At 38.9% G+C, this 23552-nt stretch overlaps 1 protein-coding gene across 5 annotated transcripts; it reads right to left on the bottom strand.

Annotated features, from left to right (window-relative positions):
* Nucleotides 1–380: 380 nt before the first annotated feature.
* On the bottom strand, nt 381–23552 carry NPAT (nuclear protein, coactivator of histone transcription). 5 transcript variants are annotated; one of them, XM_014877643.2, is made up of 18 exons: nt 23375–23552; nt 20188–20306; nt 18554–18614; nt 17051–17123; nt 16526–16569; nt 15603–15833; nt 15023–15107; nt 13844–13976; nt 13255–13346; nt 13085–13172; nt 11294–11390; nt 10742–10873; nt 8278–9981; nt 6893–7008; nt 6634–6799; nt 5576–5633; nt 2359–3520; nt 381–1649 (listed from the first exon to the last, which is right to left on the bottom strand). In XM_014877643.2, exons 1-18 carry the CDS (start codon nt 23550–23552, stop codon nt 1572–1574), a joined length of 4617 nt encoding a protein of 1538 aa, XP_014733129.2. In that variant the 3' UTR covers nt 381–1571. The 5 variants fall into 5 exon arrangements, with proteins under 5 accessions (XP_014733129.2, XP_088015562.1, XP_014733130.2 ...); XM_088159436.1 differs by having other exon boundaries at nt 6691–6799; nt 15023–15104; nt 23375–23505; XM_014877644.2 differs by having other exon boundaries at nt 15023–15104; nt 23375–23505.

Below are 23552 nucleotides of genomic sequence, written 5' to 3' on the forward strand. Positions count from 1 at the left end.
GGAAACAGCTGTTTTCTTCTAAGAGTATTTGCTGTAGTGACAGCAGCTACATGCTCAAGATCTTTCTTTCCTATGAAAGGAATGGATAATTCACATCTTCTGTAGTACCAGAGTGGCTGAGCTGTAACATTACGGTGGGTAGCAGATACCCCAGGCAAGAATTAACATTTAGGTCTCAAACAGCAAATTAATTTTAAATGTCACCATCAATACTAAGCATTTTTTGCTTGCCTGCCCTAGTCCCTCTGACAATTGCTATTACAACTCAGTGTTTAATACTGGACTCTTTATCTTCAAAAACAACTGACCAACAAGACTTATACATTCAGTATCTGAAAAGCTGTTTAGTGGACTTAAAAACATTAAGCAAGACACATAACTTTTTATTACAACAAAAATATTTATTCAAGCTGTAAATGCTATGCAGTATTTAGTTATTGGATGGGTTTAATATAAACATCTACTGCATAATCTTGGTTCCTTAGGAATCCTTGTATTGTATCTGAAACATTGCCCTGTTGCTGTACAGATCTCTTACAAGAAAACTTGCAATTTTTTTTTTAAGACATCAAGAATTCGAGAACAAAGGAAGAAATACCAGTAGAGAAATTTTTGCAGTTTTGGAGCAAGGTATGCTCATTCAGCAAAATGTAGGCTGAGCTCCTCCTGCACCCCTTTAGGAGAGGGTCTGTGTAATAGCTATGACAACCTTTCTGTTAAACAGAAAAATCAGATGCAGATTTATCCGTGTCTGGCTAAAAATATAAGAGTTTGATAGTAGAACTTCTCAGCGGTGTAACTGAAAGGTGAGGGACTTGACTTTTGCATTAGAACACATTGTTGTTCTTGTTTAGCTGTTGCTTTAGTTGAGTATTCATACTGAGGCATGACCCCACACAAATGTATGTTGCTTGAAAACAGCTTTTGCATTTGAATGACAGCCTATATAGCAAATACTGTACACAGAGGAGGCCTGTCCAAATTAAAGTTCTGGCTGGGAAAAGCTCCACCAGATGAGAAACGCTTTTTGAGGTTTTTCTGGCCTTATGTTCAGCTATTGGTATTTTTGTAATTTTGTTCAAAGCCTTCCAACACGGGTTTAACAGTTACAAAACAAGAGAGTGTGAGCACAAGCCAGTCAGAGCTGAATACAACAAAACAATGAGCAGTGGCCAAGGTAGCTGCCCCATCTTAGAGTAGTGAGTGACAAGCACCACCTTTTCACAGACTGGCTGAGCACTTTGGAGGGGTAAGTAGAGAAAGCAGCAGAACACAGACAACGTGGTCTAACAGGAAATGTACAATCTTTCTTACATATCATTTACACAATTTACAGTTTTGCAATTTAAATGGCTCTATAATTATGCAAGTGCTTTTTCAAAAATAAACATACCAACTCAATGATATTTACACTTTGCAACCTGCTTCAGAAACAGCACAACTTTGCTATAAAGTGAAACTTCAGTGCACTGAAAGTGCAACTTGCCCTTTAGAGTTAACTTCTCTTCCCATGCAATACCTCAGCACTGCTCCACTGAGCTTCAAATGGCCCCACTTCAACTTCTTTTTGTTCATTCATCATAATGCAAAGACAACAAGAACTTGTCCACATCCATTCCTGCTGGAAAAGAATTTGGGAGCTTCTTTTTCTGTAGGAGAGGAAAGTAACAACTGTGTTAAATAAAAGAACCTGGGGGAACTGAAGAGCCTGCAAGCATTCCTTTCTTCCTCATCCTTCCATGCACCTTGCAGCTGTTCCCTGCACAGATCTGCCCCAGGACTCAGACACTGACATGTGCCCTTCACATGTGTCCCCACTCTGTGGAATGGAGCATTTTCCAGTCTTGGTGTTTCAGGAGCATGCTAAAACTACGTATGGGAATTACGAAGTTACACTTCTTTTTGATTATTTACATCTGTTTATATCCGAAGACACCTTTTTGTGTCTCACACCTTGGCTATTTGCCCTTAAATACTCAAGTCAAAGGCACAGTGCTGCATACGACAGAGACTGCAAGTACTAAACAAGGATGCAAGAACAGCCTGAACTCTTTGAATTTGGCTTCCACCTAGAAACTCAGAAACTCATTCATGTTTTAGGAGAAATAATGTAATTGTCATTGGTGCCTATTTAGAGTAAGTAGGAGTTATTTGTGAGTATCTGAAGACTGAACCAAGCTTAAGAAAGCTTGGTTCAGAGTAGGTTCAAGAGACAAAGTTGGAAAAACTGGCTAATGTAAATAGGATGTCAGGGCTTTGCACTAGCATCTCTGACCATTCCATTACAAGTAGTATACATGAAGATACCCCAATACATATTTAGAATTCTAACCAAAAGAAGCAGATGTTTGTACTTGCCTTGATTTTCTTTTTTTTTGCTGGTGTTGGAGAGCTCTGAAGGTCTTTTCTATTTGCGGATCGAGAATTTCTCTCCCCCTCATTTAAGTCCTCCAGTTTCCTTTTCTTGACGGTGCTCCTCAAGGCCCTGAACTGCTGGGTGTTGTCCTTGAGGGGGGTGGCAGTGCTAGTCCTTGCGATGGCGGCCCGCGACAGGATCATGAGGGTGTGTGCGGCCATGCTGACGCTGTTCTCGCTGCCCGTCTCGCTGGCCGGGCTGCAGGCGGGCAGGTCTGGCGTGGCAGGGGGCACCATGATGCGGGGCGTGGTGCTCTCCTCGTTGAAGCGCCGGCACGTCGGGGTCCGGACGCTGTCCGTAGTGTCATCCGTGTGCCTGTCCCCGACTCCAGACGGCGTCCGGGGTACTGGCAGCTCTCCGTTTTCAACTGTCTTTCCAGAGGGGCTTTGCCACTGAATGTCTTGCAGCATCTCCATGCACTGTTTACTGAACGGGCTGGGCAGGCCGAGGCCTTGGCTGGAAGCTTTAGCAGGTTCGCGCTTCTGCTCCTTCGAGGACAAAGAAACAGACACCGATGATTTGCCACTGCCAGCCCCATTTGACAGCGACCCCTGCTTCTTGTTCAGCTCTTGTACCGAAGCAACAGCCTTCTCATTCCATAAGGCAACGCTTTGTTGGCCGTTTGAGAGTTTGGCAGTCTCCTGGTTCTTCTGCTTTTCATCACTATCCCTTCGTAACTCATTTTCTTTGTTTGCTGTCGTCTTGTGGAAGGGATCTGATGAAAGTCCCGCAGCTGCCACCTTCCGTTCAGGCTGTGGCTCCTTTGCAGATGTACCTCTGTTGCTACCAACTTCTGGCCTACACAGAATTCTGGGCAATGTTTTGTCTTTCTCTCTCTTTGGTACCTGTGCCTTAGTGGAGGAGGATGCAGAGTCAACAGCAAATAAAGGGTTTTCGTTTCTTTCTTTCTGGGATGAACTCTTAGTAGCCTGAATTTGGGCGTTTCCTCCTGGAGTGGGTAGGAAGTTATCAAAGCAAAGCACTCTCCTGTGACTCTCACTCTGTCTTGAATTTAAGCTTGTGCTCTCTGCTGGTGCAACAGGTACGTTCTCTTCCACTTTCTTTCCTGGTTCTGCACTGGTAAGTTTGTCCCCATTTCCAGTCCTGAAAACCAGATGAAAACATTTCATTGCCATGTTTATTCTTACTGGGCAAGTTAATTTCAGCTAGCTGGAAGTCCCCACCCATCCCTCAAAAAAAGCTCTCTCCATCATAAATACAAATATTTTATCAACACATAAAGACCAAGAGTAAGGAATGACAACTGCAGAAAGCCCAGAGAAGGCTTTCTTGGCAAAAGGTACGAAACAGAGCCTGTACACTGAACAATTAGGTAGACTGGGGCTCTTCAGCCTGGAAGGAGAGATCACCAAGGGGAAATGCAACAGAACTCTGTGAAGAAAGCCCACAAAAAGGAAACTACCTGCTGTACCTTCCAGTAGAAAACCTAGGAGCATGAAATAACACGGGTATTAGGTTCAAAACACAACAAGGAGGGCTGTACACTGCATGAAACTAAACCTGGGAACTTTTCTACCTTGGGATATTTGTGGATGCTGGTAGTTTACTTGACTTTAAGAAGAAACTGAGCACATTCATGACAGGACAGTCCATCCCAGAATACTACTCATGGCTCCTACTTCTGCAATCCTTGGAGGTGAAATTCCTAAGAGGCTGCCAGAATATTTTGGACAACATAATCGTGTGCATTGTACTCTTCCCTACACACTTGCTGTGCATGGCAGGATACTGAGCAAGACAAAAAGCTTCCAGTGGGCATCTGGACACCACCACCCAAACTCCCTGGGATGTAATCTCCACCTGACAACCTGCCCCGTTCATGTGAAAAAGCCATCACTGCACCGTGGAAAGAAAAATGCTTCTGCTCTGTCAGCTCATACCACTGTTGTGCCTGTGCCCTCTGCCTGGCCTGTGCTGCATTTCCAAGAGAAGCTCTGGCATCATTCAGCTATGCCTGTAAGGCCCTCTCCCTGCACACAAACCTCTATGATTTCTAAGGGGAAGAGTCAACTGTTTGGAATGCTAACTTTGGTACTTTTGAAATGGTACAGAAGGTCTGAGTGGTAGCAGTTTATTTTATTTCCATGAAATTTGAGATGAGACAGAGGGTAGAAAGTGGAAATAAGAAATTATGTCTCTTTGCGGGGAAGATTTTGCTCTCTTTGCTATGCTAAACATACATTTAGAGATCAATTAAAATTAACAGAAAACTGAATTATTGAAATGGTATTATCCAAGATCTTGCCTCTGTGGTTTTTAAAAATCAGTACTTTTTGCATGCATGTATATGGTATAACTTGATATATGGTTGGGATTTTTTAATAAGTTGACTTTAATGTTCCTGTTTTACCTCCACTTGTCCAACATTTTAAGTGAGTTCTAAATAAGTTTTTTTTTTTAAGTATGTGCTATTTTTCAAAAAAAACATCATTTCACCTCTTATATTTAAACTGAATTTCTGATCTCCTCTTACACTCTTTTGCTCATTCCAACATCCTTTTCTTTCAGAAGTCCATTAATGGTGAGTTACTACTGCAGCCTTGCTTCCTTCTCTCATTTGCCCAACAGAAACCTAGTACCTACCCCAGTTAGAAATTAAGTTATGTTCATCCATATAAAGTTAGCATGCTGTTCTGCATTCAGTTCTCAATTTTTAAATGACCATGGATAGTTCTAACCCACACAGCTGAAACACAGATGCAGAACTCAATCTAATAAACTCTACTGGATATGGGTCAGAGAATGGTAAAGGCAACGAGACTACACTACAAAACAACGGGTACCACTCATCTGAAAAAAAAAAATCAAAGGTTTTTGTAATTTAAATCTCCCAGTAAATGTAACAGGAAATTCTCCTAGCTCAGATTCTGCTCAAACCATTTTTATTTGACAGTTGAGACATGAGACAATGGAGACAAAGCCATACAAAATTAACACAGGAACAGTAAAAAGACAATTCTAGCACAGGCCACACCAATCCCTGCACACATCTGCATCAACAATCCGAGCAGACAGGCAGCAGGAAAGGGGGTACTGCTTATGCCACTACTAAAAAAACCCTCTTCTCTTCACCAATGCTGGATGAAGAAATTCAAGACAGGAAAAAGAAAGCAAGTTTCAATACCTAGCACTACTGACCTCTGTGTTCGAGGATTTGCATGGTTCAAAGGCTCAGCTACATTTGGTACCAGTTTTCCTGGAACAACAGATGAAGTATTAATGAACAACAGGTAAATAATTTCACAGTTAGTACAATGACATTTCACCTGACAGAGAACCAATAAAGAAAAACCCAACAACAAACTCTGCAGTGTTTCATAATTTTAAACTTTACTGATTATTAGACTAGCAAAGGTCCCCAACTAATAACAAAGAAGCAGCTTGCTGTCTACACTTAGACAATACACAGCCCAGACAAGACAAAACAAACTATCCCGAACTTAAAAATGCATAATGGGGATTTTCAAGTAGAAGGAAATTAATAAAAGGAACTCTCAGCTATCCATCAGCAAACCAGAATGCAAGCTACTATACAATCCTAGCTTTTACCTTAATGAGAAATTTCATTCTATTTTCACTTTTATGTGTAAGCCTACTCTTTTTTAAAAAGGCAGATAGGCTAAAGCACAAGTTGTCCTTATAACTCAATGTTTCTATTTTCAATTATTTTTCTTTACCCCTTCCCAACACTGAGAAATGAACATAACTAGTCTTGTTCAAATTAACTATTTAAAGATGCAAGGTCTCAATGAAAAGAATATATAGAAGCATATACCTGAAAGGGCAAAAGGAAAACAGATAGTACAGTACAACTCTATATAAACATGTAACATTTCTAATAAATGTTTTTCCTTAATGAATTTTTAGAACTGCTGGCTCTTCTAATATCTTCTATCTAATATTACTGTGTGGCTTGGTTCCAATGGCAGCAGTAAACTACTTAAAACCAACAAGATGAGAAATAACCAGAAAAATAAAGAAAAGTAAACTTTTAAAACTCCATGACAGCCTTGAAACATTACATTTTGGAAATAAGCTTGATGTCAAAACTGAAATTATGTTTTATGTTGGGAGTTCTTTGTAAAATAAGCAAACAAAGTCACTAAATGCAGGTACAGACCCGTCTCAAGACAGCCCAGCAGTTGCCAGGAATAGAAGCAGAGATATTTATAAAACTTTTTTTACTTAGAACTGACTTGTTCTTGGAACCCTCTGCTTTTCTTCTGCCCCTCTCAAGAAGGCAAGGCAGGCACCTGTATTAGTCTTGTTTCTTGCTCCAGGAATCTTCTGTGATTTGGGAGGGATGGGGAGTTTTGGGACACTTCCATTGCACACTGGATTAGCCACAGGCATGTGAAGAACCTTGAAAGAATAAAAATATTCTATTACAATTTACCAAAACACTTTTTATCACTCCAGCTTTGATTCTGACAATCTTTGTTTGCAATGTGCTACCTGGCAGGTGGGTGCTGAGAAGGTATTTCCATTCTGTCCTACTACGGAGAGAGGTATCATTCCCACCATCCCTTGCAAAACTGGCTGCACTGGAGATGCAATTATGATGGCAGAACCTAAAAAATACCAAAGTGTTAAGACTGTACAGAAACTAAAAACACTTCAGTGAAAAGAAAAGCTTCAAGACAGGATTTCTTAAAATTATGTGTTGTCAAAACCTGTGGAAGAAAAGCTCTGGATTTTTAGAAAACTTCACTGTCCTTGCTATAGTTTACTACTAGAAAATAGGGTAAGCACCAGTTTTATTTTTAGTTTATAAGGAATTCTTTAGTTGAAGTCTGTTTTCCTTTGTAAGAGGTTATGTCGAAATAAAGCTTGAAGTATGATAAACTTCAAGCTATCTTAATGTTTAAATTTTAATTTAAAGTCATTTATAAAAATCAGTAAAATCAACATTAAATTTCTTATTTGGCAGCCAGATACATGGGAATTACAAAATATGGAATCTATCCTAGCACATTAATTGAAAAGTGGAAGAACATTTCCTAAAGTGAAAGAAAACTGTTCCTCTCTCTATGAAAAAACGCACTGAAGGCAACAGTTTCATGAAGAAATCCTAATGACAGAAAAGGCTGTCACCCCCAAGACCTTGCACGTACTGGTCTCTGACTGCACTGGCCTCTGACCTCAATGAAATGACTACACACAGAAATTCAAAGGTAACTCCAAAAAGTTCTTAGTTTTTTTAAAGAAATCTAAATGGTGTCTACAGCTGGTTTATAGCCCTTTTTTCATTTCAGAAAGCACTCAAAATTTTTATTGCTGTAGTAATAAAAATGCTTGTACTATATTTTAAATCATGGAAAGAAATAACGTTATACTTTCATATTTACTTAAGTGTACTACTAATGCAGACTAGGTTTTGAAAAATTAAACAAAACCAAGGAAGTGATTTGGGAAGGGCTAGATACATCTACCAGTTATCAACACAAAATAGGGATACCTAAACCACAAAGCATTCCATTTATAACAGCAATCTTATTAAAATAAAAACCTGTTTTATTTAGCCAAAGTAATGGAATCTTTTCCAGTGTAAACCAAAATATGTTTCCTACATCTAATGCTGCTAAAATTATATAATTTAAACTTCTGAAATATGAGGCTTTTTTTCATTCAAACCAGCCTGATCAATAATTTCTGGTAGTTTTATTTCATTTCTACTAGCAACTGATACACTTAAAAAAAAGTAACTACTGGATAGTTTCAAGTGGTAGACAGAGCAGTTTAAAAATTGTTTACTTTTAATGCACTTAGGGGAAAAACAAAAATAACAAGACCACTGGATAAACACCACATTCCCACTAATTTTCTAATAATGAGATTACCCTGTGGGAAGTTTGGGGAGACAGTCTGGTTTGCTGGAAATGTATTGCTGGATCTGGGAGGAGTCCGCAACTGTTGTACAGCTGGAGCTTGGGAAGCCAGTGGCATAGAACTGCCAGGCAATACAACTACATTTGATGGTGTTACAGCTGCGCCCAAGGTTGCTGGATCAGTCATACAGGTGGCTATGTAAAGGTTGCTTGAATTCCCAAAAGCTGTGCTTGTGGCTGGCATCAACTGTATAAACCCCCCTTCGTTGGAAAGAGGAGTTGAACCTGCAACTGAAAATCCAGTGCAGTCTTCATTCTGAGTGTTAACTGAGGTGACCACAGGATCCTTAGGTCTAAGCACAAGAAGATTCTGCTCTGCCAGAGCTGAATCCACATTTTTTTCTGTGTCTTCTGAAGTCAGACATTTGGGTAGGCCTGTAGTTTTGGTTGGGGATTTGGCTGGAGATGACAATATTATAGTAGGCAAATTTTCTCCTGTGATGCTGGAAACAGCATTATTTAACTCCGTGTCTGATGCAATAAATGGATCATCACTGATGATGATCTTGAGGGACATTATATTAGAAGGATCAACATCCATTGGTTGACTACCAGAAGACACACTGGTTATACTTTTGGCCTCAGTACCTGCCTCATCTGTTGAGGATGCAGTTTCAGGGAGAGGAGAGTGGCATATTTCAGAGGTAGTAAGGTTGTTTTCAGTGGACACTATAGAAATGTCTGTACATGCATTATCACCAGAAGAGAAATATAAATTATCAGTGTCTCCTTTTGTAGAAGATAAAGGTTCTTGCATCTCTCCTTGTGTACCCTCTGTGTTTGACAGTCCTGAAGGGAGGTTAAAATCTTTCTTACAAGGCTTATCAAGTGTATGCTGATCATCTGAGTAAGTTTTGTTAGCAGTGTCAACAACTTCAAGCTGCAACTCGGTTTTGTCAAGATCCGTGATGTCCACCGCAGATCCCGCAGCACAGTCTGCCTGTGTGCTCTGGTCCTGATGGACAGAGGGGTGGCTGGAGTTCTCCTGTGAAACACCAGGCAAGGCAGCTGGATCATTGGTTACAGTCTGTTCTTTTCCTGCATCTGCTGATGGGCTAGAAATGGATGAGTTGTTTTGTCTCAGCAGTGCACTGTGGCCAGGGCTCCCATGAGAAGGGCTTCCAGGAAGTCTTTTTTCAGACAGTGATGTATCTGGTGATAACGGACATTTACTTCCAGAATCAGTTTTGTTTTCACCAGCTGTAGTATCCCCTGCCACTGAAATCAAAGGAATCTCTGGAGTACCAGAAGGAACATATTCTAAATTAGGACTACTTTGAGAATTATCACTTGGTGGGCCTTTTTCAATTTCCATAGCACTCTCACTTTCAGATACTAATGTAGATGACTCTTTCGTAATGTAAGTGTCTGCACAGTGTTCATTACATTTGCTATCAGAACTCGGTCCCTTGTTAGGCTCAGTCAAACCAGACACTGAGTCAAAAGCAATTTCAAATTCTCTAATATGTTCAGGGGTAATGGCTGTAAGTACTTCAGTCTGCTTCCTTGGTCTACAGTTTGCATGCAGCTCTTCACTGGCTGGATTTTCTGGATTTTTCTTAACCATATCATCATCATTAATGCTTGTCTTCAAGGCACATGATGCTTCTCCTAATTGAAAGCCTTTACAGGATAGTGGTTCTCTAGAATTATCACCTGTAAAAGACAGAATAAACTAGTCCAATAATTATTAGAATAGCTGATCCTTTTAGAGTGTTTTAGAAATAACTATCAGTTCAATGGAGAACTGTTTCACATGAAACTAAGTGGGAATAATATTACTCATCCTTATATTCAAGCTGAATGGAATATATATATATAAAGCATACATATACTAGATAATCTGGAGAATCAGTTGGTACATTACTAATAAATACACATATAACATGTAAATAGTTCAGGTCACTACATCAGATTTCCAGAAGCACAAAAACCACCTCATGATAAAAACCTCTTGGCTCTACTTCTCATACACTTTCACTAAATACCTGATACTCATGGACTATTGTTAAGAATGGTGGAGACAGACTAACATGCTTTTTGTCCAGAGTAACACTCTTTTTGTGTATTAATTAACAGATACATTACAGAATAGAGATAAAAGATCAATATGGCTAGATGGAAAATATTCTCTTTATGTGTTCCACAATGGATACTGCAAAGTATCCATTTACTGATAGTCTCCTTGCATTAAGGAGCTTATCAAGTAAAACTTTTAAGTACACAGATGGAACTGCCGGTAAATTTAACAGATTGAAACTTTGTAATAAACCAGGTGTATCTGTCTGTTCATGCAATGCAAATGTTCATAGGGATATTACCAATGAAAAAACAAAATTCTGAAATGTATAAATTGTCTGAAAATATTTTCACAGTAAAAACAGACAAATCTTAGAGAGAAAAAACAAAAACCTACATCTGTTAGTTTCTTCTGTTCCTAAAGAGCTTCCAAATGTTTCCAGGCTATCCTCACCCACCATGATTTCATTTTCTACTCCATTCCGACCAGAAATACCAGCTGGTAAGTTCTTGTTTACCTTGCTCTTTCCTATTTTCAAAATAAAGCATGAAGAATGGTTAAATACGTAGTTTACCACATACATGTCATCGCTACCTTTTAAATGAACCACAGTGTAAAAATCTCATGGTTAATGTGAGGCTACTCCTGAAAATTTTACAACAGCAAAGAAGTATAAACTATCATCCTTCAGACCTAGAGAGTCTAAAATAATAGCAATAAAACAATCACTGAGCGAGCACAAACCCAGAATACCAGCCACAGGAAAATGCTGTATTTATAGCTGTGTATAAGTGTATCTAAGAATCTAATTCTGTATTAAGGCATACCAATGCCATTTCTCTTGCAAAAGGCCTGCTGAATTTCTGTGCTTTGTCAAGCAATTCTTGGGGAAGCTCATTATTGAGGATGCTTTACAGTAACAGTACAACTGAGTACAATATAGCCTACCATAATCAAACCAGTCAAACAGAGCCTGAAAAGCTGGATCTGATTCTGTCTGTTCCAGAATGTCCTGGATAGCCTCTTCTGACATATGAATTTCACCCTGAGAAAAGACATGATATACAGAACTGTTAGACAGTTACTTCCATAACTTAAAAAGAAAGACAAGAATTGTTTTCCTTTCAGATTGTTTTTAGTTCAATTACTGCTCCTCAGCACAGAAACATAAAGACTAATGCTGGGAACATTTCTGCCACAAATTTAATGTCTGTTAAAAAAATCTTAGTGACTGAAGTTTAAGAAAGAAGGTTCTCCAAAACCCAAATGTGTCTGTCAGACATTACCCCACCATGTGTGTACTGGAGTATTTTCTGCATAATGGCCAGCACTAACCAAAAAGGAGGACTAAATCTCGGGCTACACTGGAAGCTCATGCACATGGTAGGGATGCTGTGATCTTGTACAAACAAACCACATGTAAAAAAAAAATCCCCAAATTAATCCTAATTTCTTAGGTTTGAATATATAATGTATCTAGAAGCCAACACTAAGCAAATGGGAGTTTTATTTCATACACCCAGTACAAGGTCTGTAATATAGCCTCCACCTACTTCTTTGTGGAAAGCATTTGGAAAGCCCAGCTACATAGGACAGTGCTCTAAGGTTCCTGATTAAAGCCGACTTGTTCTGTGGCAGCCCAGGAATAAAATCAGTATCCAGAACATACTCAAGCTATTAAATACAAAGTTTCTCCTGCCTTTCTGGAGACCCTCTAAGCACTCTCCAACCTTTGGTAGGGTGGTTTCAAGGGTGGATATTCCATGTTATATCCTTGATTTTATCTCAGTAACTCCAAGAAGTTGCTTTGACTTATTTCTGCTCAGAAGAATGGAATATAGCTTTTTAGCTCTCTATTTTGACAATTGACCTAAAATCCCCAAGCAGCAGAACAGCATGTATAAACCAGACACCTCTACTTCATAAACAGGGAACTACCTCTACTGTCATGCCTTTTTCATGAGGGCTGTGAAGATTGCCATTTCCCTCATCAAAAGTTCTCTTTAATTCTCTGATTGTCAGCTTGAGGCGTATAGAAGAATGAAGGGAGAACACTACAATTATGTTTAGTTTGTAGAAGCAGAATGCGCATTTCCTCCAAAAGCAAGAAAACACTAAATTTGAAGAAAAAGCATCATTATTTAGGCTCCAAAAATAATTTCTCTTGCTACACTAAATGATCCATGATTATCTTGGAGCAAATCACAGAATCAGATCAGACTAAACTTATTTGGAGACAGAAAGGTATTTTATATTATTTTTTCTTCTCTAAGGCTATTGATTAGATCCTCAGTCTGAAGCTGGGAGCCAATTACTGGTATGAAAGATAGAGTGAGAAGCAGGCAGCTGATGCCTGGGACAGGGTGCCTTAAATCCAGTCTGAGTGTAAGGTTACCACCTAATTACTGCCAGAAGCAATCCCACTCCCTTGGCTCTGACCCTGCTGCATGCTTATGCTGCCTTAGACAGGCACTGGGAATGAATTCAGAATGCTAAACAGGCACAAAATGAGCTCCTGCAGAACCAGTGTCCAGCCAGCAAGGGAAACTGCAGAGCTGCCTCTGCACAGAAGGGAGCATCAGGGAGGCTCAGCTGTTTGTGCTGGCAAACAAACAAAAAGAAAGGATAGGAAGAGGAGAGAATATCCTCAGATGTCAGAGGTTCAGCATAGTTCCCATAACTGATCATTCTCACATGTCTGGTATTAAAAATAATGTGAACAGGGCAATCTACACCTACCTGAAGTCCAAGGATTTCATCAATTGAAGTCTCCTGTTCTGTGGGACCACTGTCTGTCTGTTTAGGGGCCTGAGCAACACTGCCATCACTGCAACACGTATGTCATTAGTTCAAAACTCAAAATAAATCAAATAAGAATACATATGAAGTTTAGAAGGTCCTTTTATTACCTCCCCAGGATTTTGTTAATGTTTTCAGCGAGCTTCTCCTGAAGAGATTTGTTGCTCAGGATTTTTTCTCTGGCATTTTCAATAACCAGTTGCTGGAAAACAGTTTTGAAGTGGTCAGGTCCCTATTTTAAACATCACTAGAAAAGGAGCATGAATTTCTGACTGATCGGTAAAAAAATAATTTTTTAAAAAATCAATTCAGAGAGAGAGTCAATTCAAACTGAGAGTCATATGTCACTGCATTACATTGCTTTGAAAACCAACCCAAAACATTCCTGTACTTCTGCTTTCCTAAAGTATAGCAAGGCTTATTGTGCCTTCTGGTTTCCATTCTCTAAAGAATTACTGTATTCTGACAGCCTACAGGTATTTCAGCAAAGCAAGTAAACCAAGAAAAACAAAACTCTACATAGCCATGTCAACTTTATGCATTTAGTACACACAAGAGCTAGTTCAAATTCAAACCAATATATTTATCTTCTAAAGGTAGTTTCTGTAAAATCCAAGATGAAAAATATGCTAAAGACTAGTTCTCTTGAGTTTGAATTTGTTTCTCAAATGTAAATACCTTCTGTAGGCATATACTCACTGGGAAGTTACCATCAATTAATTCTTCTAGCGGCTCACTTTCTTTTTCTATTACTGCTTCTTCAGAGTCTTGAGAACTTCTAGTTGCTGAAAGAGGTCCAGACGTTGCAATACTTTTCCTCTTCTGAGATTCACTGAAACATTCCAGGAAATTTATGATGCAGTTAATGAGAAAATTGCAAACAGTAGAAATAATGGTGAGTAAATCAAGTGCTTCTCTTCTTTCTTAGCAAACAAAAGATCTTAATTGCCAGAAAATTAACTACAAATTGAAAATGCTGATACCTGTTTTATTACCTCTTATGCATCTACTGTGTCTGCCTTTACAGAAGTTATAAATTTAGAGATTGCAGGTAAACAGCCCAATGGCAAACTGAATTCCATGCCCACTATTCAGCATTTACTACCCCTCCACTACATGTTACTCTAACTGGTGGTACCAGTTTATGGACCCTAATTAACTGCAACTCAAAATCAGATTTCGGCATTACCACTGAAAACAAGGAGCACTTATTTTCAAAGAAGAAAACAAATATTAGGTTCTGTAAGAATTTAGATGATAAATAGGAAACGTAATGTTTTTATAGGAGACAGTGTAGGCTCTTCTGAAAACATCTATCAGCCGTGGCACTAAAATTACTTACATAATTACTTCTATTACTTACATTAAAAAAAAATCAAAACCGATTAGGAAAGACTTGGGGAAAAATGGACATTTGAATCACAGAATAAAAAATGCAAAACTAGTGTAAGACAAGTTTTTCACACAACTTACAGTGCAAATATTTATATTTTTCTGACAAAATGTACTCAACTCAATCGTTTTGCAAAGTTAAACACACATCTTTATCAATACTAAGAATTTTCATAACTGAAAAGGACCTTTTGGAAGGAATACCAAGTCTCAGCTCCAAGATTATTTGCCTATGTCTAATACTGGAGTAAAGACAGAGTGTACACAAAGAAACGTAAGTAGCCTCCTATCAATCTACTATTAAACTCTTCGACTTTCCTTTCCTTTGTGGAACATCATACACTGGCCTCCCTCAGCAGATCTTACAGGTGGAGTTTGAAATACTTCACCAATGAAGAAAATTTACACTAGAGGTTAGAACACTGTATAATTTCTAAACAATTAAACAAAAAACCCACCCAAAACCAAACCCACATCCCTGTTTACCTTTTTCGCCTTCCCGGAGAAAGCAAGTTTGAATTTAGCTTTCGTTCTTGTGATGTTGGAACTTGAATGTGTATGAGACCTCCTGCTTTACAGAGGGAAACAAACAAAAAAAGAAGTCATGATGCCAATACCTTTTCCAGTGACACTATTACAGGACTACGAGATCTACACACTACTTTCTATCTTCCAACCAATTCCTGGAAAGTCATACAAACTAATTTGGTACTATCAAGGAAATAAGGACCATTAAAACATTTAAACATATGCTGAAAGAGATACCCACTTAATCTGGATCATCCTTATCTGATGAAACAAGTTATTTGGGTGAGATTGAGAGCAGAGAACAGAATAACCATAAATTATCTCTGAACTCACATTGGCACGCAAGTATGCAAGAGCCATCTCTTTTTTGGGCACTTATTTTCTTTTAATCACTTGAACCAGTCTGGAGAGCTGGGCAACAAAGCATGAATTTTCTGGAACTTTTTGGTGGAAGATGATTAGCCCTGATTTGAGAAAACTTCCACTGACAGCCATAGATTTTTCACTGAAAAAAAGTTCAAAAATTTTTGCAACTTACCGTTGATCTTGTTTTCTTGAGTTTGTGACTGGTTCACAAACAGTGTATTCAGTCTTGTCTGTGGCATGCTTTGATTTATTGTTGGCCTGTGAATTACTTGAGGAGGTACAACAGACGAGGAATTCTGTGGCCCTGACTGATGAGCTACTGACAACAGTCCTGAGTTTGCAGGAGCTGACTGCTGAAGCATTCTCTGCCTTTTCATTTCTACAATTCCACTTCTTGTACGTACTGGAAATAAAGACAAGATGAAAATATATGACAAAGGAATTTTGAAAGACCGATGATATTCACACAAAATCTGTTAAAAAAAATTAAAAAACAGAACACCACTCAATCCAGTGAATCTCTAATCTAGGAACAATCACTAGCTATATCTCACAGTAAAAATACTACAGAGAAAAACTTGTTTTTAAGCAAGCCAAATTTTCTTTGTTGATAGCTCATTTTCAGCTTTTGTAATGAAAGAGACAACTCTAGATACAACCAGTACGTTTTAGTATTTTGGCTGGATATATGTTTGTATACATAACAAATGCTATAAGACTGTAATATGTTTTTATGTTCCTCTTCTAGAGAAATCCAACTGCATTAGAATTAGACTGGCTATGTTCTTAGTTCACCTATGAACCACAATTTAAGTCAGCAGTTTCAGGAGTGAAGCAGCACTTTTTAAACCTTTTAACCATGTAAATTTCCAAAAAGTTTCTTTCAGCAGAGAAAATGCTATAATAGAGAATTCAAGCCCCTTGCAAAAAGCTCAGCTTTTCTTATTTTCCTTTCCTGAACATTACAGTAATCCACAGACCACAGTGAAGACAACAGACGTGTTACTGATGGCTGCAGAAGACTCCTATTTTTCGCTAAACAGATAATTTTAACATAAAACCTACTGATCCCATAGAATGGACTCAGTTACTTACTCCTCTGATTAGAAGAAAATCTGAAATCTGAATTCTGCATGCTCCTAAAAAATAAAACAAGTGACATAAATTAATGGAGCATAATGGAAGCAGCTACGCAGTGTGACAGTACTTATCACATGGTTAATGTCAGTCTGGTCCTAACCACACATTCCTTCAGAAAAATCTATTGATTGCTATTTTTACTGTTTCCAACAATGGTCACAGGTCCTTCAAATGAAGCTTACTGTTTCATTTTTGATCAAGTAACCACAAAAGTATCAGATTCTAAATGAGTCATTGTATATTGTTTTATTACAGGAAGGCCACATGCTCACACTAACGCCCTCTTTATCTGCTAGCCCCACCTTAAAATCTTCAAATGTCTGCTCAACTATCAACTCTCACATACCCATCTTTTTCACTGTCTCTCAGAAGAAACAAGAGAGCTAAACCATTCTCATCCAGTGATAAGGGGAGTTGGTCAATATAGGGACTCACTCTTAAGACTGAAATATTACTTCCTGGTTTTCAAAACTACATTACCTGATCTGAGATAGTGTATAGTCTAATTTTTTCCACAGAGATGACATCATTGCTGGAACTTCATTTGTTGTTTCTAAAATGAACCATAAAAAGAAATTGATGCCCAAAACTGATATATGCTGAGAAAAAAGTAAAGTCACAAGCAAAATAATTATTGTGGAGTGTTTTAGACATCATCTAACTTTAGGTGCCTAGTTGCCTTCTTAATATTCTATTAATTTGAGAGCCCTAATTCCTAATTTAAAGAATTTTGATTGATACAGTTCTGGTTTAGAAGCCTTGATGAAATTGAATTAATGACTATAATTCTTGGAGGAATTTGCACATGGTGTTGACTCCTCAGCAAACACATGTTAACCTAACCCTTGCTAACCCCCCAACTCACTTCTGGAAATGGTATTCATATTCCCAAGTCACTTTTCTGCCTTTGAAAATTATAACCCGGCAGACAGGCCCTTAAAAAGTAATAGTTTATTTTATGATATTACCCAAACAGGTAAAAACATTTGGTCTTTTTGAAGCACAGAAGTTTAAAGTGATGGAAAAGGTAAATAAACAGTTCAATTTACTAAGTTTTCAAGATGCCAAGTACAAAGCATTTTGAAGGAAGTACATCTGCGTCTTAGTTACCATTTCGGTCAAATCTAGTGTGAAAGGAAAAAAACGTTCAGAATGTTCCATATATGATTTTTAAAACAAAGCACCACTAAAATATGATCATACAACAGATATCAAAAACCTGTAAGATTTGGCAACATTCAGAAGCTTGACAACTGCTTTCAAAAACAGCAAATGCTCCAACTCTGTCTATAGTATTCATACAAAATATTAAGTAGTTTTGAAACTATTTTAGTTAGTCTTAAAAATGAGACAAGAACTATTCCATACCATAGGACTCCTCCTGATTATTTAATGGAATCACAGAATACCTTAGGTTGGAAGGGATCTGTAAAGATCATTAAGCCCAACTCCCTGCTCCTCACTGGGCTACCATGTGACTAAAAGCATTGTCCAGACTCTCCTCGAACTCTGACAGGGCTCAGTGCCATGACCACTTCCCTGGGTAGCCTGTTCCAGTCACTGACCACTTTCTCAGTGAAGAACCCTTTCCTAAGGTCTAATGTGAACTTCCCCTGACACTGCATTTTATTTTCTCACATTCTGTTGCTGGTCACCAGAGAGATAAGCACTTCCTCTCATATTGGTAGTATAAACAATAAACAGTATAATTTTACAAGCATAAACCCATACATTTTGCATATTTTATTATATCTCTATGCTTTTGAGATATAGAAATGCTCACATTTGAAGTGAAAATATATGCTGCCATATGCAAACTAAGATAATCAACTACTTTTGCTCACTAGATGTAGTGGCTGTGTAATACAGTAACCTTCAAATTGTAGCCTAAATGGTGGATTACCTTTAGATCATATACCTCTTCCTCAAGGAGTTCACAAAAGATAAATAAAAATAAAACAACAACTCATACTAAAGGCTTACCTTTTGTTTTCATGGCTACATACTCATTCAGAATAGTTGTCAAGTTTTTTCCACACAGCGACTGGAAAAAAAAACAACTGATCTTAGAATCCTCACTAATAACTTCTACTTCATCTGCTGTATCCCATCATATTTAAGGAGTTCTTTAGCAGCCCACACCATGCTGACCCTCAGCACAAGGGACTGTACTTGGTAGAGAGCAATCAATAGAGCAAAATCCTATTATGTACCCAAAATGTGAAGTACTCTATCTCAAGGCACAACACCGGTAGTTCCAGCTATCTGACCTCACTCACCTTTTTTATTATGGTAAAACCATGAAAATTAGATGATAAAGAGCTGTAACAGACTAATGAGTATGTATCACATTGGAAACTAAGATGCAGATGTGAAGTAACCTCTGTCTGAAGCAAAATTTTTGATACTCGCACAAATTAAACCTTATCATGTTTATTTGTCCTGTTATTTTAGGTGATGGAAAGACAATTAAGATTTTAAAGTTACCACTATCATCTGCTGCACCTTCCTGTCTTGTTTACTAGTGGGAACTCTACAAGACATGACAAACACAGCCCTTTATTGCAAGTATTTGAGCTGCAGTAAGAATTTTATCTTAGATACTATGACAACACTTTCACGTGAATAATAGGAAAAACATTTCTATTGAGAAAAGGATGATTACAAAAATGCTTTATTAATCTGGATAATCTATTTACATTTGGGTTTTCTACTTTTTGCTGGCCATAGCTTGGCTCTCAACTCCCTACCACAAAAGGCAGATGACTAAACACTTGTAAGCAAAATAAATTCACTAGTTTATAGGTGTTGAATAGGTGCATCAAGAAGGTGCACCTTGGATCTCAGAAAAGACTTCCACAAATTTCGAATACTGTGGACAAAATTCCAGACCATGAAATTAACTGATATACTAGAAGAAGGAAAAAGGAAACATGAAGAGGACACACACATAAACACGAAAAGTTTGATACACAGCAATACCTAAACCCTGTAATTTGCATAGTACAGTAAAAATTCCATTTTATACATTTGTTAAAAATGCAAACTATCCAATTATGCTCTAGCTCTACACATGTATCTACAGATGTGTCTACACACTACTTATACACACCCAAAATTACACCCTTCATCCAGAACAATGCAGATGATACCAAACAGAGGAGGCTGAACACAGTTTTTGTCAATAAAATTTGGTAGACTTAGATAAATGTGAGGTGCCTTACCTAAATATTTACAATGTACCTGAAATGGAACATTGTCGGCTGCAATGTCTAGAATAGGAAAGTGAGCTTCAGTAGATTACAAAAGCAGCCCTGAAATCAGTAAAACCCTTGTGACAACATCCTACTGTAAATCAACCTCAAATCAACCTCAAAGGCAGACTAAGCATAATATGCTAAAAACAGTTTGTATATTTCACACATAAATGTTTCTCAGTAAGATTAAATACTAGAAACCAAATAACTGCTAATATCACAGGATGAAAAAACAAGAAACAAATCAAATATCAAATATTTTAAGCATTTGAGAATTAATTGTTACACTGAGAAATCTCCAGTATTGTTTTCCATAGATGCAAGACAATGTAACTTTCTGCTTTGCAAATACAAACTCACCAGCAAGCAGGCTGGAATAAATCCATCTTCTGTACAGTGCTCTGCATATTCTTTCAAATCTGAACTTTCCAGAATAAACTGATGGCAGGTAGCTTGAAGATTTTCCTGTTGCAAATAGCCTGCAACAAATCAGATGGAAAATTTTACTATTTCATTCATTACTTCTGCTTAATAGGTATCAAATCCACATGCAGCGTTGGAGTAATTAGATAAAATTTTCTACGTAAGAAAAGGAAAGTGATGTTATTTTGATAAAACATATGGTCCTACCAGATATTTAACAGTTAAAACCCAGAAGAGCAAAAAATAAAGATTGGAATTACACTGTATTTACAAAGTATTCGAGACTGGAAGTGAGGCAATATGAACAAGTTTTGGTTTATCTTTAGTACACACAAGAAAATAAAAGTTCTTGGCTCAGAAGGCTGACAAACTCTCATATAGGCTGAACCACTCTATTTAATACTTAAATGGAAATTGACGGTATTTTGTTAATAAAATGCATTGCTATGTAGGAGTAATTCTCCACACATTGTACTGTTTCAAAATAGAACTCGTACAGCTGCTGCCAGAATGAATAAGATTTATTAAAAATATTGGCATTGTACAAAAATTAACAACAGAAAATGCTTTTTACCCCCTCCCTTACAATAATTTTATTTTAGGATAGATTAAGATGCAAATTGTGCTCTCTACACCCTAACATTCAGTAGTTACCATCACAGAAAATGTACTGACAAAGTTTTCTTTTCCAAAATTCCATTCCTCATCAAATATGTTCTGTTTTAATCAAACTTTTTAACCCTGCTTTAATCTTCGAACACCTTAAACACGAAAAGATAGAAATAGACCAATCTGAATGAAGGATTCTAGAACAAAGAACCACAAAGAAAATGTTTCTTCTTTCTCATTCTTAGCAGAGCTTAGCATGGAACGTTTCTAAGATAAGATAAAACATGTGCCTAGCTATACAATGCAGGATATATTTACATATCTATCTGTGGACCCCCAAAATAGTACACTTCAGTTCATGAATGTCTGCAGAAAAATGTGCCCTTTAAGTTTAAATGAAAACAAGTATCTTTCAGCAGATCTGAGTATAGCTAAAGAAAACAAATCATATTTCCAATGTTCAAGCCCATGTTCATGTCTTCAACAAGCAGGCAAACTTGAAAGTTAAACACAGCCTGGGAATAACCACCATGAATTTAATCACAATGTATGAGCAGGCCCTATCTGACAGAAAACATTAACGAAAGAATATCCTATTTAATTTTTCAAATGTGTTTTTCTGGAAAAAAATCTCAAGCCACAAGTGGTTGAAAGTATATTTCTGGTAAACACGATTACCTCTCACTGTTGTCCAGGCTGGAAGATGGGGTACTAGGCTCAGTGGAGCTCTGATCTGTGCTGGTATGACTGTTCTTACAATCAAACTTACCTGAACACTTACTCAAAAAGTTGCAGTTTTACTTTCTTGAACCTACTACTACACAAGTATCACAAGGGGTGACTGAATGCTTGCGTACAGGCACGTTTTACATGCACCAATTTCCGGGTAATAAAGCATTCCAAAGGCTAAAAATGCCTGTGCAGCTGACCCAAAGTCCTTGTGCACACACTGTATAATGACATGCGGTCCCTAAGGTTGCCAAAATCAAATTAAAGGCACAAAAGGTGACGTATGTTTTGAATGTATGGAAATTATTCAATATTTTGTTCTACCTTAAGAACTGTCTGACTTATAGTACACATTCACTCTATCAACTAGGAAAAGATAAATGTTTTAATGCGTTTTCCTGTGCACGAGCTCAGCTTATCATTTTAGTTTTGTTTCTTTAACAAATATTCATCGGCCTTCACAGCACCAGAAAGATTTGGGAAGGGGCTTGGGGGAGAAAGATGAAAGAGCTGCACTGGGAAGCCTGTGTACCCACTGAAATTCAGAGATGCCTCACAGAAGAGGAATTCCTATTAGAGAAGAGAAATGGTTACAAGGAATATCCTGTTCTACAACCTTAAGTTGCTCAGAGGTTTGCCAGACATGATGCATGCTCCACGCCACAACAGACCCAGGACAGGATGGATCATTCTCAGCACACAGGATGTTGCCAAGATTGTGTACTACCTCTGCAAGTCTCTGGCAAGCACACAAGATAAACATTCTACCTGGAAATTTGTAACCTCACCAATCTTATCTGGAAGAGTGCAATGAGATATTTCACTTGTATGATTTCAAATCTTCCTTTACAGTCCATGGAGTTTCTAAAAGTCCTGTTACTTCACAATAATAAAAAAATTGCATCTCTTAATAGCCCTTTTTCTCAAGACAGTAGCAAATAACATTTCAGGTAGCATTTAAAAATAAATTGTGCTCGGGGAACACTGAAAAAGAGATTCAGCTTTAACGGCTTTGGATTTCAAAAAACTGTAAACAACTGAAAACTGAATCTCACAGGGCAAGCCGCCAGGAAATCTTGGCAACCTGTGCCAATAGGTACTTACGTGTGGGACTGAAATACGTGGGTCATATTTTTGCTTACCATCGATTTGTTCTCACCTTTGGCAGGATCCAAATAACCCAAAGCATAAAGTCATTAAAAAAATTCACTGTCTGCTGCCATTGTCCTGAACACGCTTACGCTGTGCTTTCCACAGACTCCGACCACGCCTGAACTTTTAGCGCACCTTCAAAGGTGAGTGTGAAACGCGGCCGGAAAGAAAACCATCTGACCCTTAACGCAGCCTTCCCTGGCATTTCGGGTCACCCTTGAACTCCTCCTGCAATCAGGACCTGTTTAAGCCACGCTCAGCAGCTCTCAGTCTGCAAGTGGGCACCGGAGACCACCACGTTTCCTTGGATTCGTGAAGAGTCCGAGCCCAAGGCACGGCCGGGGAGCGGCCTGGTCCCTCAGGACCCGAATCCCTCAGGAGCGAGCTGCGTTCGCTGGCCGACAGAGGCCGGGCAGGGGGCGGCGTGGCCAGCCCAGGGGCTGCCCGGGATAAGCCCGGGCAGTGACAATCCCAGCCTGAGAGGACCAAGAGACGCTGCCGGGAGTCAAGGGCGAAGCCGGCTCTGTGTCCCGCCGCGCCTCGGGCGGCTGACAATGCCCGGCAGAGCCCTCCCGACGCGGCCGGCGGTCCGCGCCTCACCCACGCATCCCTCTGTCCCTCCCGGCTCACTCACCCAGCACCAGCCGGGCCACGTCGGACGGCAGCAGCATGGCCCGAGGCGGAGCGGGGCACGGGCGGGCGCAGCTCCCCGAGTGCAGCCGGCCGCCCCGCCACCCAGGCGAAGGCGCGGAAACTCCGCCAGCCAGCGCCGCGCCCGGCCCCTTCCGCCGGAACCCGCTGCGCCCGCTCAT

This window comes from Sturnus vulgaris, chromosome 2, assembly GCF_052056855.1.
Source record: "Sturnus vulgaris isolate bStuVul1 chromosome 2, bStuVul1.hap1, whole genome shotgun sequence".
Classification (NCBI taxonomy): domain Eukaryota; kingdom Metazoa; phylum Chordata; class Aves; order Passeriformes; family Sturnidae; genus Sturnus; species Sturnus vulgaris.